At 49.3% G+C, this 17,438-nt stretch overlaps 1 protein-coding gene across 1 annotated transcript in view; it reads left to right on the top strand.

Moving 5' to 3' along the window:
• The window catches only part of LOC144168859 (putative 1-acyl-sn-glycerol-3-phosphate acyltransferase acl-1), a 45,746-nt gene extending 28,308 nt beyond the window's left edge, over nt 1-17,438 (top strand). Inside the window, exons 5-6 of the mRNA XM_077697855.1 lie at nt 10,431-10,503; nt 17,098-17,438. Of these exons, the coding sequence (XP_077553981.1) occupies nt 10,431-10,503; nt 17,098-17,369 (345 nt within the window). The 3' untranslated portion in view covers nt 17,370-17,438. The remainder of the gene's footprint in view (nt 1-10,430; nt 10,504-17,097) is intronic.

Genomic DNA, 17,438 nt, shown 5'->3' with positions numbered 1-17,438 from the left:
AAGCGAAGAATCCGCTGTTCGACGCTGGCGTTTCGAAGCGTTGTCACGTTGCCGAACGCCATCTGGATCAGCTACTCGCCGCTGGCGTTTCAAAGCGGCTTCTCATTCTCCAAGTGAGGAATGCGCGGGTCGACGCTGCCGTTTACGTTCGGCGTCGCGAGCTCTCTTCTGTACAACCTTGTCTTCGGAGGTGCTCGCGGTTCTGACAGTGTGCTGGCTGGCGCTAGTGGAAGGTGTGCCAGCCAGTTCGCTGACGGAATCGTTGGCGTCCATTTCCAGTCATCGGACGGCGCAGTACCGAAGAAGCAACTGAGCGGAGCACGGACCGGGTTTATTTGCAGAGCAGAGGGAGTGGAGAGGAGGAGCAGCGCGCATGCGCGTGATTGGACAGCTGGTGGGGAGAGGGGAGAGGAGGAGCAGCGCGCGTAGCGCACAGGTGGTGTGGAGAGGAGGGGAGAGAGAGCGGCGTTATCACAGCTGTTGTGGAGAGGAGGAGAGGTGCGGACGCCGGACGACGGAGGGTCGACTAAAAGATGCTTTGCATCTAAAAATCATATGACACGCTATGTTGACTGTGTCGAAAAAGTCGTTTACGAAATCCAGTTGTCGCCGTGTGGCCACACTTACATCGGGCAGACAGGCCGCTGCCTCCATGATCGCCTGAGGGAGCATGCCAACAATGTAAGGTCGTCATCCAAGTACCGCCTTGGCAACGCATTGCGCTCCCTGTGGTTGCGCTCCACTCTTCCATGATTGCCCGATTCTCGCGCGGTATCCTGGACGAAGAGAGCGGGAAATCTTTGAGGCGTTCAAAATCAAGAAGAAAGGATGCGCTTGTGTTAGTGAGCCGTCCGTTTCACTTCTTGAAAAGGAAATGCTGTACTTATCATGAACATTTGACCCTGTATCGGCCCCTGGCGGATTATGCTTTTCTAGGAGATATCGCTTTTTTTTTTTCGATGTCATAGCTCTCTTAGGTATTTATCGGTCCTTTTGTTGTTTTCCTTTTAGGTGCGGAGTACCTTAGGACCGCACAATGTCCGTCCGCGTCCGTGAGCGTAGCATTTACAATCTCCAAAAATCCCGCAGGCACCGGCAGGATTCGAGCCTGTGTCTGGTAGACCAGACAGAGTGAGTGTCAGTCGTCTTACCCAATGGGCTACGACCGTGAGCTAGTACCCGAGAGTCAAACCGCTTACTCCCTCGGCTGTAACGGTGCGGAGTACCTTAGGACCTCCCAATGTCCGTCCGCGTCAATCCGTGCGCACACCCCCATCAAGCGAAAATCAAGCAAAATTTTACTTGAGCCGTGAGTTGCAGTTTCATTTAGGGAATAATCAAGGTGCAACTCACGGCTCAGATCGAATGGTGGTCGGAGCGCAAATCGGATGTCACTCGGGGCGCAACTTGGATGTCATTTCGAGTCCCCGTATTCCGCACCCTTGCCATCCTCCACGGAGTGGAAATGCTGATATTTTTCCTACATATGTTTTCTGCTGCAATGAAGCGCTCAGTTGTTCGTCAGCGCGTGTGGTTTTGTCATCCCTTTCTTCGTCCTGTCGTTTGCGCTGTTTTTCTTAGTGTTATTATGGGCGTCTTGACGTATCTATGTCATAGAGTTAATACTACTGACTGTAGAGGAAAAGCTGCCCGCCTAGCCCGTGCATTGAAACCGTGCTACACCCGGGCGCAGACATGATGCCACCCTCACAGCGTTGCCCGCTGTCTTTTTGCCTACTAGACTTGGCGGCAGTAGTGGGTTTTCACCTAGCAACATACGCATTCCCTCATGCATGGAGGAAAAAAAAGCTTAGGAGAGGCCCCCAGCTATCCCCGCGCATTGGCAAAAGTGTGGAGGAAGTCACGTGTTTTCGGCGGCCATTGTAAGTAGCGTTAGCAACGGCGTCCTAGCAACAGCCCGCCCGCCGTTCGCCAGTCATGGAGGAAAGGCAGCGCCTGCCTTGTCGTCCGATTGCGAAGATTGCTGCTTCGCTTTGCTGCGCTGTGGTCTTGCGGAACTCGAAAAGGATGCTGCGAGTTGCGACAGCTGCGCCGATGGGAATATGTCATTTAATTTCTACTTGCAAGTGCACCTTGTACCGCGTCAAGCTATTGCTCCGGTCGCGATCACGACGCGCCTATTGAAGTGCAGATATCGTGAACGCGCCGTCCCGTCGTACGCGCGGACACCCGTCTGGTAGATTTTCGGGAAGTGATACACGTGTGCAGTACGTAGGCGACTTGCAACCGAACGATTCGCAACTCAGTTTTTTGGTTATCGCCGCCGCAATATATAGTTTGCTAGGCCGGCAATGCGCGGCAGTGCTTTTGCAACTGTTACAAGGTAGATTCCCAGTTGATATAATTCCATCGTCCTATTACCTTAGTAGGTGTCCGTCTGTTGACTGGAAGAGTGCTGGATCTGGAATCTGGATCTTTTTGTGGTCTCGCTCTGGATTTCGATTTTCAACGCTTCATACTGCGAGGTTAGTGTATGAACGTTTTCAACTGATATCACCTTGAATTTATTGACACAGAGACAAGTTGAAACTTGGCGAAAAAAAGTTTATTGACGCCACCCACCCTCTCATTTTTTTTTTTACTCAATAAAATGTTTTGCCTCCTCCTCCTGCTCCTCCTCCTCCTCCTTCGCAAAAAATTCTATCGAAGGCACGCGAACAACGGTAAAAACATTCCACAATTTTTTAGCGTGAAATCTGCATGAAGTACTGCTTACCTATATATATAGAACGGCCGTTTAATTGACTAGTCACCTCTGGGATTGCCAGTGAAACTGCAACGCAAACTTGGGCACTTTCCAGTCCGGTAGCCGCATGGCGTTCGCCCACTGTTTGCGGCGTTCTCCATCGCTTGGGCACCTATAAACGGCGGCGATTGCAAACAAAGGATGAATGCACACCAATGTACAGCAATACTTGTCAGCGGAATGATGCACTAACCGGTGGAAAGTGACGCCCAATTCCTTGGGTACCGATCGCGACTTGCAGCCTGGCACCGAGCATTGCGGCATTGTTAGAGCGAGCCGCTTCGCAAACCTGCTGCGGCCACACTGAAGACGTGTAACAGTGTAACCGCGCGTTTAGGTTCACGGTCACGCGCTGCAAAACGGCCTTCTACCTGCCTATCAGCTGATTTCCGCCGGCTCGGCGCTGGCAGATGCAGACGACAAGAGAGGCGATACAGGACGGAGGAGGCGGAGAAGGTGCACCGAGAGAGAGAGAGGCAAAAAGAGTCCGCCAATGGCATGGAGGGCCAATGGTCCGCCATTCGACTTACAGAAATGGCGTTTCCGGCTGCGCTGGGTGTGACGTCAGGGCCTCTCCTAAGCTTTTCTTTCCTCCATGCCCTCATGGCAGCCACCGTTGCTGTGTGTGCGCTGTGACAACTTTGCTGTGCAGAAACGTTGTGTAAAGTTTTTCCTGTGGTAGGTAGCAAACTTTTGTGCCGTGCTGCCGCGTTAGATGCAGTTTTGCATTCTCCGCAACTGAGAAGGGTAGCGCGTAGATTAGCGGGTACTTCGTACGCTCAGAGATGTAGCTTTTGCGGGTGCGTGAGGGGAGCTCGGTCGTCGCTTCGGAGTTGAGCGGACGTGTTTTTTCGTGCTCCTGTGCTTAGGAGGGGCTTAATTTCGGCGGCCCGGTGCAACCGCGGGCCGTTGGATGTCGCCCGGCTTTCGCTATGCCGGTGTGGACGGTCGAGTGCCAGCTCCCGCCCCCCCAGTACCCATCTGTCGGCCGCACTCCTATCCAGCGAACTCCAAAGCGGTCCGGACCGCCGCAGACTTCGCTCTTCGTCGCACCAAGCTCTCCTCCGCGCTTCACCGTTCCCTTCGAGGCTTCTCGTCTCCCGGACGCAGCATTACGCCAGCCAACAGTGTTCGTGGTGTGTTGTGTGCGACGGAATCGACCACAGTGGAACTACTCTTCTCTACTCTTTCCTCACCTTTCTAATCTTTACTTTTCTCTCTCCTATCCTATTTCCCCTACTATTCCCGCTTCTGGACTGTGTTAAATGCAGGTGAGCTCCCAAGAGAGCTTAATAATATCCCCAGTTCATTTATTTTCCCTCTTCCTTTTAAAGAAATCACTTCCCCGTGATTGCTTTTTTCCCCTGATTTTTTCCTGGTGCCTTCCCCCGGATTCGCGCATGCGCTGCTTGTGTATATATCCTTTTGTATGTGGTAAAGAGTTCAGTTGATATGCAGCGCTAGTCCTGTGTAGTCTTTTCTTGGTTGTCCCGTTTAACATGTTAATTTAACATGTTTCACACGCCCTCCCCCCCCCCCTCCCCTGTATGCGTCAGGTGATTGTTTTCGCAATCTATTGTGGAGCTCTTTGCAACTAGTTGCTTTTCTAGCGAATGGAAGTTCAAACTGGACGAAGCCTCCAAGAAATACTTGTAAATGGAAATCGTATTTGTGACGGCACTTTACGCTAAACAAACACGCTTTCTGTGCCTGTGCCTGTCTACAAGGCCTCTACAGCACGTGTTTAAATGCATTTAGGTAGTGGCATTTAGGCCGGGCATTAGCTTAAATTCAATAACCGTGAAATACCCAAGCCTAATATTACTATGTTATGTGCATCATGAAAGTCACTCAAGGGATTGTGGGACTATAGCTTTCAATACTTCCAACCACAAAGAAAGTAGTGCAAGTGTTCATTAGTCGCTGCAGGGCTCGTTACCTTTTAAAATTTCATGCCCCCTCTCCCAGAATAAAGGAGGAAAATTGTGTGAGGAACTAACTATTTCCAGCAAAGCTATGGTAGATTTAAAGCCAATAAACAGACAGGGCTAAAAGCCAAAAAACCTTTTTGAAGAAAAACAATATCATTATTAAAATAACTTAAGTACTGGAGAATAGGAGAAGAACGAAATAAACAAATACAAGCAGAGGCAGCATAAAAGAGCAAAAGAACAAAGCAAATGAAATTCTACGAGGCAGTTAGTCACGAAAGCTTGCCACGAAGGAACAGACACTTAAGGAGAATTTTTAAAAAATTAGAAATTACGTACCCTATTTATATCGTGTACACAGAAAATCAGACATATTTCAGTGGTTTTAGACAAGATGGAGCTGAAGTAGCCAAATCAGTTCTTGCGTTGAAGAAGCAGATTGAAGTGAATAAGAGAAAAAAACAGTCACAGGTGCGGAAGGGGTGTTACCTGCATGCAGCATCCTTCATTTGCCTATGTTGTCGTTTTGCCTGCATGTTTTATGCCTCTTTTTTTTTCGCCCATGGTGCTGTCTTTGTACTGGCCATTTCCACGCCATGTTTTTTTTTCCTCCCGAATTTTTTATCCTTTATTTTATGCCAGTCCTTCCCTTTCCTTTCAAGTTTCCTGTTCCCGTTTCCACATGTAGCACAGCCAGCTGGGCAGTTCTTCTTCTTTCCTTGGTTAACCTCCCTAGCTTTCTTCTACAGTTTCTTCGTATCTTTAAAGTCGCAAATTAGGTCATCTTAACCTTGCTCTTACCATCACAAACTTCCCTAGAGGTGTGGTGGTATTACTGGTGGTGAAATAAAATTTGTTGGATGAAAATCGCTTGTACATATGACCCTCTTGCTTTTTCTGTGTTTATTTTTGCTTGTTCTGGCAGCCAAAGAGTAATTTACATATGAAAAGTAACTTATACGCAAGATTTTATTGGGCTCAGCTTGCACAAATAACTTTTCACACCTCAAACAAAACCGGTGGAAGGATGAGAAGGTAAAGCTGGCAATGTCAAATTTCTTTTTTTCGTTGCCGGAATTGCGACACGGAATATGTTCTACGTTGTAAAGCACATGAGACACGGGCTGATGGCATTGTGATGACCCATTATTTTGGATGAAGATAACAATGCTGGTGACCACAATCTGAATGAGCATTAGCCAGAACGTTCATAATCAGCTACAGCATTATTGGAACCCAGCTTCGGTAATGCAACTGCGTCATCATCCTTGTTGCTATGAGCACGCTGGAATGGAAGCGTGGAAATTCCACAAGGTCTGGTGTGACACCTTTGCGGCCACCGGTTTAATGTTGGCATAAATGAGAAGGCTGTGCTACACATATCGAATTCCTTCCTTCTATCGCATTCGCATATCGCATTCCTTCCTTTTATGTGGTGTATACAGCTGAAGAACGTCTCCAGGTGGCACTGGCTGAACCGTATACGTGCAGATGTAACTGTCGCAAATATAAAATTGAGAGTTTTTTATTGTCCGCTTTCTTAATGACTGCCATATGCAATACACATTAAGTGTCTGAATACTCTATATTAGCGATTGATAGTCTCATGCTAGGCAGCCTGATTCACCTGCCATACTTATGTTTGGCAGCTGTTTCAAAATTAACCACTACGATGGAACTAATGAGGGGCAATAACAATTTATAGGTACACTCAAATTAATTTACTTTTCAAGGGAGACGTATATCCTTCGTCACCTTCGCCTTGCACAAAATAGATGACGGTCCCATCGCCACCCAAGAAAGCGCATATGTGTGTTACCTCAACATGCTTCCTAGGCGGTTTCTGTTGACAGACAGATTTCCGGCCGAACCCGCAGGCCTTTCAGGCTAAACCACCTGCAGGCGGGGTGGTCCTGATAATTGGGCGTGAACAGAAGTGGCTGTTTCCGTTCATTTGCGAAGGCACCCAGCGAAGGACAAAATAATGTTTCCTAACGCCGCACCACACGGGTGCCCATTTCGCATGAATGAAGTTTACTCCTCTCCTTCCTCCTCTGTGCAGGTATATACATGGGCCATATGAGAGTAGAGGTGCAAGTAGACGTAATAAAACAACGTCGCTTATCCACCGAGTTTAAGAAATGTGTCATGCAAAGCATCAAATATATTCTCGAAAATTTCAGATTGCGTGTTTCAGCGATCGAAGGAGCATGCACCAATCGCACACACGCAGACAGGAGATTTCTGCACCTACATTCGGGATTACCTTTCGGCTTCGCCTTGTCCTCCTCTAGAAAACCGCCTTATTGTGCAAATAAAGTTACCATTATTATTATTAGTTGGCGGTTGTTTTATCTCTCACTTAAGTAAAACACCGTTCAGTGAAAGTATAACAGCACTCGTAAGCAAGAGCCTAGTTATACGCTAGGCATGGTAAAATGTTTCGTACATTTGGTTGTTTTTAATTTACGAATCGTATACGGTCAAAAGGAGCGATCTGCCCAGCAATGTCTCGCGTAACATGATATGACCGGCTGACGGCCGGTCATATGATATGACCAGTAACATGATATGACCAGTAACATGATATGACCAGCAGCCACTACGGACATGTAGAGAAGGTGTCCTTGAAGATAGGCGGCGGCGGCTTTATTCCGTATCGTCGGCAGTCTTCGCAAGCTTGTCTTCGCAAGCAACGAAGTGACACAGCAGACACTAAGGCGTGTTAAAGTGAACCTTTGTAAATTACCCCCACATGAGTGTCGCTATACCAAAACTGAATTCGGCGCGTCAGCCCGCCGTCCTCTTTTTGCTTAATATTTCATTTATTTTTGTTCGTCAAGCATGAATGCTTCAAGAAAACTAATAAAAAGCATACAAACTTGTAAAAAAACTCAGTTATTGCCATAAAAGTTGCCTAATCTAGCTTAGGGCCCTAAATTTGTGCATTTTTGAGAAAAATTGTTAGCCATATTTTCAACTACTGGTCTGGCAACTACAGCGTGGCATCATGGCGGCATTCATGTTTAGACACTTTTTTGAGCCAGCTTTACCCGCCTGATCTATGTATCCATGCATGCATGCATGCATGCATGTATGTATGTATGTATGTATGTAGCCTGGACCGACCATCGTCCACCGGTAGCGGCGGAGTCGAACGACTCCGGCCGCTCGAGCAACGCGGGACCCGTCGATGACCGAGAAGACGGGGCGAGCTAGGGGAGGTTTTGGGAATAAACCCCCCTTGGAGGTTGGCGTCGGTTGCCGTTGTCGCTTGCCTGCCTCTCACGCCGGCGCCGTGCGGAGGATCGTCGGAGTATGACCCATACCACAATTTGGTGCCCCAACGTGGGGCCTCGACTGCAAACGCAGTTGAGGCGCATACAGGCAAGATGGCAAGCAACGCCAACGAGTGGAGCGACGGGAGGAGGCTGGAGGCACGTAGGCCTACTGTCAACATGGCGGCGGGTCGGCTCAACCGCCGCGCCGTGCCCGCGCACACGCGCCGGCGGCAGCGATCAATTGACCCTCCAAGCACCGAATGGTGCGGCGGACTCGGCCTTCAAGGATGCAGCGGTTGGGAGTACGCAAATGCGCACCATAAACCCGTGACTACAGCGCTTCGACTTGGCCGATGCGACGTTGACAAAGAGCGAGGAGGGCGTTGAAGGTCAGTATTTTCCTTTTGCTACGGGTGGTGCGAAGGGAGACGAAACCGTCTCCACGCTAGTCGGTGCTTGCGTCTCGTCGTCGGAAAGGTGGAGACGGTACCGCCGGAGATTGCATTCAGGCAGTAAGAACTTCGCGTGGCTCGTCAGGGAGCTCGTTTTTTTTCGGGAGGCGATCGTCAGGGTTTGTAAGAGACGGACCTCAGGCGACTATCAGTGGAGAGCCGCGCCCGTAAGCCGCTTGTAACGCGGTGGGCGCTGGCGTTACGGCAGCCTGTATGCTGCGATCGGGGATAGTCCGTGTGTGTGGGCGAGCGTTACTCTGGGAGTGAGTGTGTGTGTGCGGGCGCCCGTAGGCCGCTCAGATTGGGTTGGGCGCTGGGTCTAGTGCAGCTGGTAATGTTGCGACCTAGGGCGTTTGAGAATGCGTGTGGGAGTGCGCGCCTGTATGCCGCGAATATGTCGGTTGGCGCCGGCAGCTGATATTGCTGCAAGTGAGTTGTAGGAGCCCTGACTGCTTGACGCTAACGCAGATTTGCCGAGTAACGCACCCAGGCAAAGAAAACTTGAACGGGTATTTCGAAGCCACCACCCGTGTTATGTTAGACGAGCTGCATCCGAGTAGGCTTTCTCGCAAGTGACAGGAGTTGGCGGAAATCCGCTGCTCCCTTCCTCGGGAATCGGAATCGCTCGCATAGAAGGGTGAGAGCGGAGCCCTCCGCACATGGACGGCAACGGGAGTCACGCCAGTTGCCAGTCGCCACCGCCATGGACAGCGAGGACGGACCAGCTGAACTACCCGGCCGGGCCGGCCAGTGAAGGTAGCACCGAGCGCAGCGTGTTGAGCTGTCGCCAGTTGCTACTCCGCCCCCCCCCCCCCCCGGGCCAGCGCCCTGCGGGGCAACCATTCAGCAGTTCGGGAGGACCAGCCGCCGAAGCAGCCACGGAACCCAGGAGGCCGAGGGACCCGCCATTGGGGAGAACGCCTTGCACTGGGAGCAGAGGTAGCGTCAGCAAGCGACCTCCGCATTCTTCGGCTGCGGCTGCCGACTTCTGGACCTGCCAACCTGCTGTGCTTCCTAACCGTGAGAGCCTCGGACCAGTGCATCGCGTGGCACGCTCATCAGGTCGAGCTTCGCGGATACGGCATTATATGGCGAACATTGGGGGTGAACTGGCATGGGGATGACGTTTGTTGGCGTATTTCGTAACTTTTTCGTAACTTGAGGTTTGGGATTGAGTCTTGTGGTTCGCGGCACCGTTTCAAGGCGGGTGGCGTCGAGTATTTAGGGAGGAGGAGTGTGGGAATCGTGGCTGCCCGCGACCCCGACTCGGTACGCGGCAGCGCTCGGAGGGCCGCGCGGTTTGCGCGGGATTGCGCATCAAGACGGCAAGAATAAGGGGGTTCGCTTGCGCGTCGCGAGATGGCGCCACCGGCGCGCTTGGGAGCGGGGAGCTGGGAGTCGCTTCGGCGGGGAGGCGGCTGCGGTCGCTGCGGGGAGCGAGGACGTCGGCTGCGGCGCTTGGCGGCGGCGGGCGGCCGCTCCGAGCGAGGACGAGACGGCGTGCGGCGGCGGCGGAGCGACCCTGCGCCTTCCTCTTTCGAGCCTGGACCGACCATCGTCCACCGGTAGCGGCGGAGTCGAACGACTCCGGCCGCTCGAGCAACGCGGGACCCGTCGATGACCGAGAAGACGGGGCCAGCAAGGGGAGGTTTTGGGAATAAACCCCCCCTTGGAGGTTGGCGTCGGTTTCCTTTGTCTCTTGTCTGCCTCTCACACCGGCGCCGTCTACACGGCAGCCGCATGCGGAGGATCGTCGTAGTATGACCCACACCACAGTATGTATGTATGTATGTATGTATGTATGTATGTATGTATGTATGTATGTATGTATGTATGTATGTGTATATGTATGTATGTATGTGTATGTATGTATGTATGTATGTATGTATGTATGTATGCATCGAAGGTTGATTCTGTCAAGCACAACTGATTCCGCGGACGCTCAAAAAATGCCACCCTTCACAACGGCACTATACCCTGGCTGCAACCCTCCTTTCAGGCTTCCATTCTTCCTGTGGTGCTCAGCTACTACAAGTCGATCTTCAGTCCCAAAGAGAAGATATTCGGGCAGGGTAAGCCAAACATGTTCTCGAACTTAACGCGTCCGTAATATACCATAGTTTCAAGGTAATTTCTTGAAGAAAAAAAGGCGTAATTTTTCTCGTCGCCTCTTATATCAGAAAGTTGAATGTGGAAAGTTGAAAGTTAATTGCGACATGTACAGGAGTGACTATACAGTTGTCGAGGGGAACGGTCAAAAAGGCTTAAAAAAGGCCTAAAAAAAGAACGGGTGTGAAGTTAAAAATTCATGTCAGTGTATACTCCCTGACATCCGTAAACTTTTTGTCTCTATCGCTAGATAAAAAGGGTAAATTAACAAACCGTGCATTTTAAGCGGACATGTACCGTGAATTCAGTAGGCCTTCAAGCCCTGCAGCTGCTTTTGTTACACTAACAAGAATTGCTGCACCTCGGAATGACACAGATTGCCTCCACAGCACCAAAGGAAGGCGCTTGCTCACCTCCTTTCTGTTAAGGCGAAAGCTTTGTCTGTCTCTGCGTTCTCTAATACCCCTGTCACATGGCAAATCTAATGTCATTCAAAGCTAATGGGATTAGCTGTTAATGATATTCACTTTGGCCATGCGGGTCTACACGCACGACGAAACACATGTAATTTGATATTGAAAGCATCCCCCATTATGAAAATCGCGGTATTACTGTATGATGATGTAAATGCATCCTTAACGTTTTATACCATGCACTGTTTTGAACACAACACAGACTCCTTTTGAATGAAGAAAAGCAGTGTATTACTATTTTCGGTGACATATGTAGATGATAAGCCAAAACAAGTGAGCCACAAATCCGTATGTGGGTAGCGGAAACATGGCCTAGCTTTGCGTAGGTGTTGTTTGCCTTCCTTTTACAGCGAAGCTTCCTTACTGAAGGAGTTCGATGTTGCGCCAAAACGCAGGAAATCCAACTTTACAAAACGGGTTTCACAAAGCGACGATGATGATAAGCGAAGACGCGTAAAGCACCCCAAGAAAAAAAATGGACACCATCCCACCCTGCCAAAATAGGTGTCCTGCGCAGCTGTTGTAAACCCCTACACATGCTGATGGGGGAGAGTATTAAATGTTCCAAGTTGTCTCGGTGGGCTTGTCGCTCGCACTCGGCTTCTCTGGCGGCAAATGCTGGGTCTTAAAGCACGCGCTCCGCGTCTTCGGCTAGAACTGCTGGAACCTGCCTAGCCTGACGCATGCGCTAGCTCTCAAATGACGTCAACTCCCCTCCCCTTTCGAGAGCAGCTTCAAACCTAATCATTACCAGAACACATGGGTGAGGGGAAGTGGGGGGGGGGGGTCCTATTGTTCACCGGCGCCTTATTATCCATCGTGTGGTTTTGATGCTTGTTTTATGGGTTTTTTCTTTACACGAATACAGAGCTCTATGCTGCACGCCTGACTAGCCTGACGCATGCGCTCGGCGTCTTGGGCGAGAATTGTTGGGTCCTGCCTGGGTTTTTCTGTTTACATCACGAAATTTGCCGACCAACGAGAGGCCAACAGCTTCGTTGTAAACGGTGATTCCTGTGGTCGGAATCGAACCTGGTACCCCGCGTTATGAAGCCAACGTATATCCGAATGCACCATTCCGACACAGTCTAAGCAGTTTGGATTTTGGACTCTGACTCAGGTAGCATGGAAGAATGATCCGCATTTTAAGCATTTTTCTGTTACTAAAATGGCTTTGATTATCTATGTAAAACAACATTCGGGAAAAAAAAAACATTGATATACTGACAGTTTATGCCCAAGTGATCGTCGATTACATGATCGTCGTTATATTTTCTTGTTTAGTGAGGGGCCACTGTTATCGAGGTTACTCATTCGGTTCAGAACCTAACGCGAAGGTGTTCCCCGAATACATTCTCGTTACATTTTGTTTCAAGCTGTGAGATCGTTTATGTCTTATGATAGCTCGTTCGTGATTATGTCCCCTTCTGTTGCGAAAATGCTTGCGTGACAAGAGGATATATGCATCGCGTGTAATCTTCGCGTCGTAAGGTTGCCGGGTGTCGGCTGGTGGTGGTTTCAGCTGCAGCAAGCACCTGTCTTCTATCTCGCAGTGCGCCATTTTTTGTACTGTTGCATCGTCTTCTGGCGCGTACCTCTGTGGGCGACTACGTTTCCCAGCTGCCGCTGAGGTACACGCTTTTGAGTGCATTGCAGTAGAGACAGCAAATACGCGCTGAAACTAGTTCAGTTGTGCGGTTGACCTTCCATTGGCACCGTCATTATCCGTTTCCGGTCACAAAGTTTTCTTCTAGGTGTTAGTATGAGTGCGAGGCTTGGCCAATAGCCCTTTTTTAGCGACTATGCGATTGGGGTTCACGTGATCTGCTACTTTTGTGTTAAACATTATTAAATTACTGATCTGGACGTCCAACGGTGAGAATGCGTCCTCCTATTGTCATTTTTATGATCTTTTCCCTCCTGCGTCGAATCGTTTTTTTCGCTGATACTGTAACTGAAAGGCTTAGCAATAACTGGTATAAGCCAGCTGTACATATACTCGTTAGGGTACTCGTGCTTTGACGCTTTTGTAATTAGCATGCCCAAAATTTGTAGGCCACCAGTGGTGCGATTGTGTCCTCTCATTACCATTATCATGGTCATTTTTCCTTTTGGACCACTTTTGTTTTCTCTTTGGCTTTCTTCGTCTCCTTTTAGTATTGACGCCTACTCTCCATCGGAAATCGTTTTTTTCTCTTTGTTTCTCTCGTCTTCGGGATTGCAAGTCCTAAATATTCACTATTAGCGTAACGTGCTTTGCTACTTGCGTAATTGGCACGCTCAAATTACTTTTATAGGCATCGGTACATGCCCTGAGGCATGTTCCTTGTTCCAAGACCACAATGCATTTACAATAGCTCCACGTTGTGTTTGCCAAAGAGAAGCCTATGCGATGGAGCAGTAGGTACGTGAGTGTTGGACTCGCACTGTGTGCGACCCGGGTGAGAATTCCAGGCCCTTATACTTTTGTTTCCTTTGCTTTGATTCTTGTTGCGCTGTGGGCCAATTTTTTGTTCCATCTTTAGGTGACGCCGACGCTCGAAATCACATTTTCCCAAATGGGGTATTTCATGCTTCCGTATTAAAAGACAATAAAGGGACGAGACTCAAGGACGTGTGTCTCGTCCCTTATTTGGCTGTTGTACAGTTCATCGTTAGCCTGAGTTACGATTTCCTTCGATGTACTGATTATACGGATAGTATAAGACCACTTTACTCATTCTCTGTGGCCTGGCTGCAGCTAGCATCCAACAATCTTCGATGTCTCCGCTGACGCCTGTGCAGGGCAGGTCTACATTGAGTGTCGAAGTAGGGGCAAGTGGTAGGGTTGGAAGAGCGGTGAGCAGCGTGTTCATTGGGGAGACCTGTATGCTGTCGAGAAATGCTAAAAAACCGCGATCCTTACTCTCACTGCGACTAAATTGGCACCGCCTTCCGGTGTATTCAACTGGAAACAAGTCTGAATACCACGAGTATTGCTACCGAGGTGGATTGGTGCGCTATAATCCGTCGGGCATTTTTTTTTCGAAGAGCAGATATCACATGCTACAACGTGGGGTGACGCAGAAACTGTACATTCGTTTTGAGATTCTCGCGCTATTAACGACTGATTGATTGATTGTTGGGTTCAACGCACCGACGCAACGCAGGCGATGAGGCCCGCCGTAGTGGAAGGCTCCGGATTAATTTTGACCACCTGGGGATCTTTAACGTGCGGCGAAATCTCGTACACACGGGCGTTTCTGCTTTTCGCCTCCATCAGAAAAGCGGCCGCCGCGGCCTGGAATCGAACCCGCGACCTCGTGCTCAGCAGCGCAACGCCTTAGCCACTGAGCCACCGCGGCGGGTACTCGCGCCGCGGTAAGTCGTGGACGGAATCATAACTTTCAGAGAAACTCGGCTTAGTATTTCATTTAGAGTATAATTACACAAATTGCCAAGATATCGTCGCTCTCTCTTTAAGGTAGACACTATCCTACACGACATTTTTAAGGCGTTTAAATGTTCACTAGCTGGAAGCGCATGTTGTCGTTGCGGAGATGAATGATTGCGATACAGGAGACAGGGGGTAAGGAAAATTGTAGGGGGAGAAAAAAAATCCCCGGAAGACTGTGGCGTTATTTAAAAAAGGAAACAAAGACGCACGCGTTAGCAGCAAAAAATACAGGAGCAGTTTTCTAGCTCATCGCAGTTCTCTCAGAAGTGATTTCTTTGGAGTTATTGAGTGTAACGCAAACCTTTTCACGCAGCTAACATTGGTGGTGAAAGCATGCTTTGTGCGCATTTTCAAGTTTAGCATATGTTGTCCAGCCAGGTTCTAGAGGCATGGAAGAAATGCCCCACTTAAATGCACACGCGGTAACTTTTGATAGACTCTTACAAAAAAAAACTATTCGGAGTATTTTTACACTGCTCATACGCAAGTAAACGATGCTGCGTTAGAAATTGCAGTTTTCCTTGATGATTTTACTTAGTTTCTGGGCAGTTGGAAGTTTGAGCAGAAAGCTTCGGAGTAATAAAAACTCCGCCCGCTTCGAGCATTTTAACAAATCCGGATTACCATCGGCCGCGCTATCTAGATGCTGGAATTGACAGAAACAAAGCACACCGTGCTCAGAAACATTACAATGTGCGCGCAACCGCGGTATATTGCGCATGCAGGCAGCGCAAAAGAGATGCAAGAGGCTAGCTCCAATTGTGCGCAGGCCTCGAAATAGGACGCTCGGCACAGGGGGCAATGAAGCGTAAGACCTGGCGCCCGAGTAGGTTGGGCCTCTCGAGCGGCGCGTATACAGGACCGTGAAAAAATAGCACGATGAAGTCTCAAGGGATATCGAAAGCAAGAAAACGTCGATCACCACAAAAGCCAACCCTCTTTATGTGCTTAAGTGCCCTTTGTGTCTAGTCGTCTTCGTTTGACCTCGTTTTCTGCTCAGTTTTTCCTTGTCGCATTATGTGCTGTTTACCACCCTCCTCGGGTCCCTCCCAATTTGGTGCGGCACCAACTACATGCCCAACTTTGTGGCGTCTATAAAGGCCAGCATGCAGTGCCCCTCAACTAAGAGCCCTCATAGTGTTTCACGTAACTTGTCCGCAAGAATTAAAATAACAAATGTTCGAATTTCAAGCAGCAATGTAATTAGCGTAGGTCATGGTAACATGAAGCATCTCGCCCCATTTCTTCTTAATCTCAAAATTGAGGAATAATCAAAAATTAAATATTTTCAACGACCGACCATACTCGACCTTTTTCAATTGTTAGGTTTAGGAAATATAAAAAAACTGCGAAATGCGGAGCATTTTTGCCGAAACCTGTTGGACGGGAGATAATGTACAGCGCTCGAATAACCTGTCAAAAAGTGCAATCGAGCCCCGTATTTGCTGCCGAACGTACGCGGCGCTCGTTGTTTGAATTTGGAGCTTACTTTTGCGGCAGGAAAACAAAACAATGCACCGATGGAACTTTCGTGTGACTGCTGCGTTTGGCGTTAACTTTGATGCTCTAAAATGTGGCTGTCGGAAATTTTCGGGAGGATTTGGTGTTAATCGCCTATTTTAATTTAGTCTTCAACTGAATCAAATAAAAATAGGTAAATATGGTTCGGGGAAAGCTTGAAAGAAAAATAGCATTGCTTACTTTATTCCTTAGTTCAAGTTATGTGCAACACCATGCATATGAATGTTCAATAAAGTGGCGTGAATAGGACGCCTACCCAGAGGAAGACACGGAGAGTGTTAGCCGGCGAGCAGAGCCGCTTACGTGTTGCACTTCTCTGGCGGGAGGGAAGGAGGAGGAGGGCAAGAAGAAAGAACTAATGGCAGATAGAAAACGAATCAGAAAGCTGGAGATACATCCAGATTCCTGGTTTCGTCAATTGTGGAATTGGAGGAGCTGTCAGTGTAGTTTGAAATCGGTGCTTCGGGATTGCCTTAGATAAAAATGGTTCTTGGGATGCCGCAACAAATCTTATAGCTCGTAATAAAGCTGCAGTTATGTAATCGAACTACGTAAACACGAAGTTGAAAGCTTGCTCCCGCCAACAAGGACATAAACATTGACGATCGTCAATATTTATTGCCAGCAGCGCCATTATACTCTGTTGTTCACTAAGGCATGTTTATGTACTAGGTATATGGACCCACTACGCTGGCTGGGATGGCAGGTTCGGTTCACATGTTTACGGCAACTTCTCTTTTCTTTTACACAGAAGAAAAATAAAAGCCCAGCGTGGGAACTAGATCTTGCCAGTCATAATTATTCCCGGGTTTTTAAATTTGTTGTAGCTCTCAGCTACAGCGTACGTCAGAGTGAAGCCGTAGCTTCGGCACGCAAAACCCCAATTTTAGCTTCGTTTAATCAAATAACCTGATAGTAATTTAAATTGTGCTCCTCCATTATCCTAATTCAGTGCCATGGACCCCAGAGACAAGCGACAAACAGCAACGCGATAGCCTTATCGAGTGAAAAAACATTTCGTTTGAAGACAAATGCACCCGAAATGCCCCACGGTGTAGGAACGTCGAGTATGCAGCTGACGTGCTGAGGACGCCGTTGATGGGTCTTTCCGGCTCAACCACCCGCAGGCACTGTGACGATGACCGTGCTGCCTGCGTTCGGCACCCAGGGCCTGGGCAAGGACGACGTGGCCAGCGTGGCCACGCGAGTGTACAACCTGATGCAGGCCGAGCTGGACCAGCAAGCGGCCGCCGAGCAGATCGCCGCCGTCGGGGGCGTGCGCGGCCTTTTCAACGACCACTCACCGGTCGCCGCCACCGAAGCCGGCAGCGGAGGGGCCTTCCAGCCTCACGAGAAGAAAGAGCACAGCGAGAACACCGGCTCCTACCGTGCGACCTAGTGCTGGGACTGCTGGACGGGGACGTTGCGAAACCGAAACAACAGCACCGGCGAGATGTCGACGCGAACA

Source organism: Haemaphysalis longicornis, unplaced genomic scaffold (genome assembly GCF_048455015.1).
Source record: "Haemaphysalis longicornis isolate Haplotype H1 unplaced genomic scaffold, Haemaphysalis longicornis Haplotype H1 scaffold_1, whole genome shotgun sequence".
Classification (NCBI taxonomy): domain Eukaryota; kingdom Metazoa; phylum Arthropoda; class Arachnida; order Ixodida; family Ixodidae; genus Haemaphysalis; species Haemaphysalis longicornis.
Note: the sequence above shows the minus strand (reverse complement) of the source record. Positions and strands in the feature narration are given on the sequence as shown.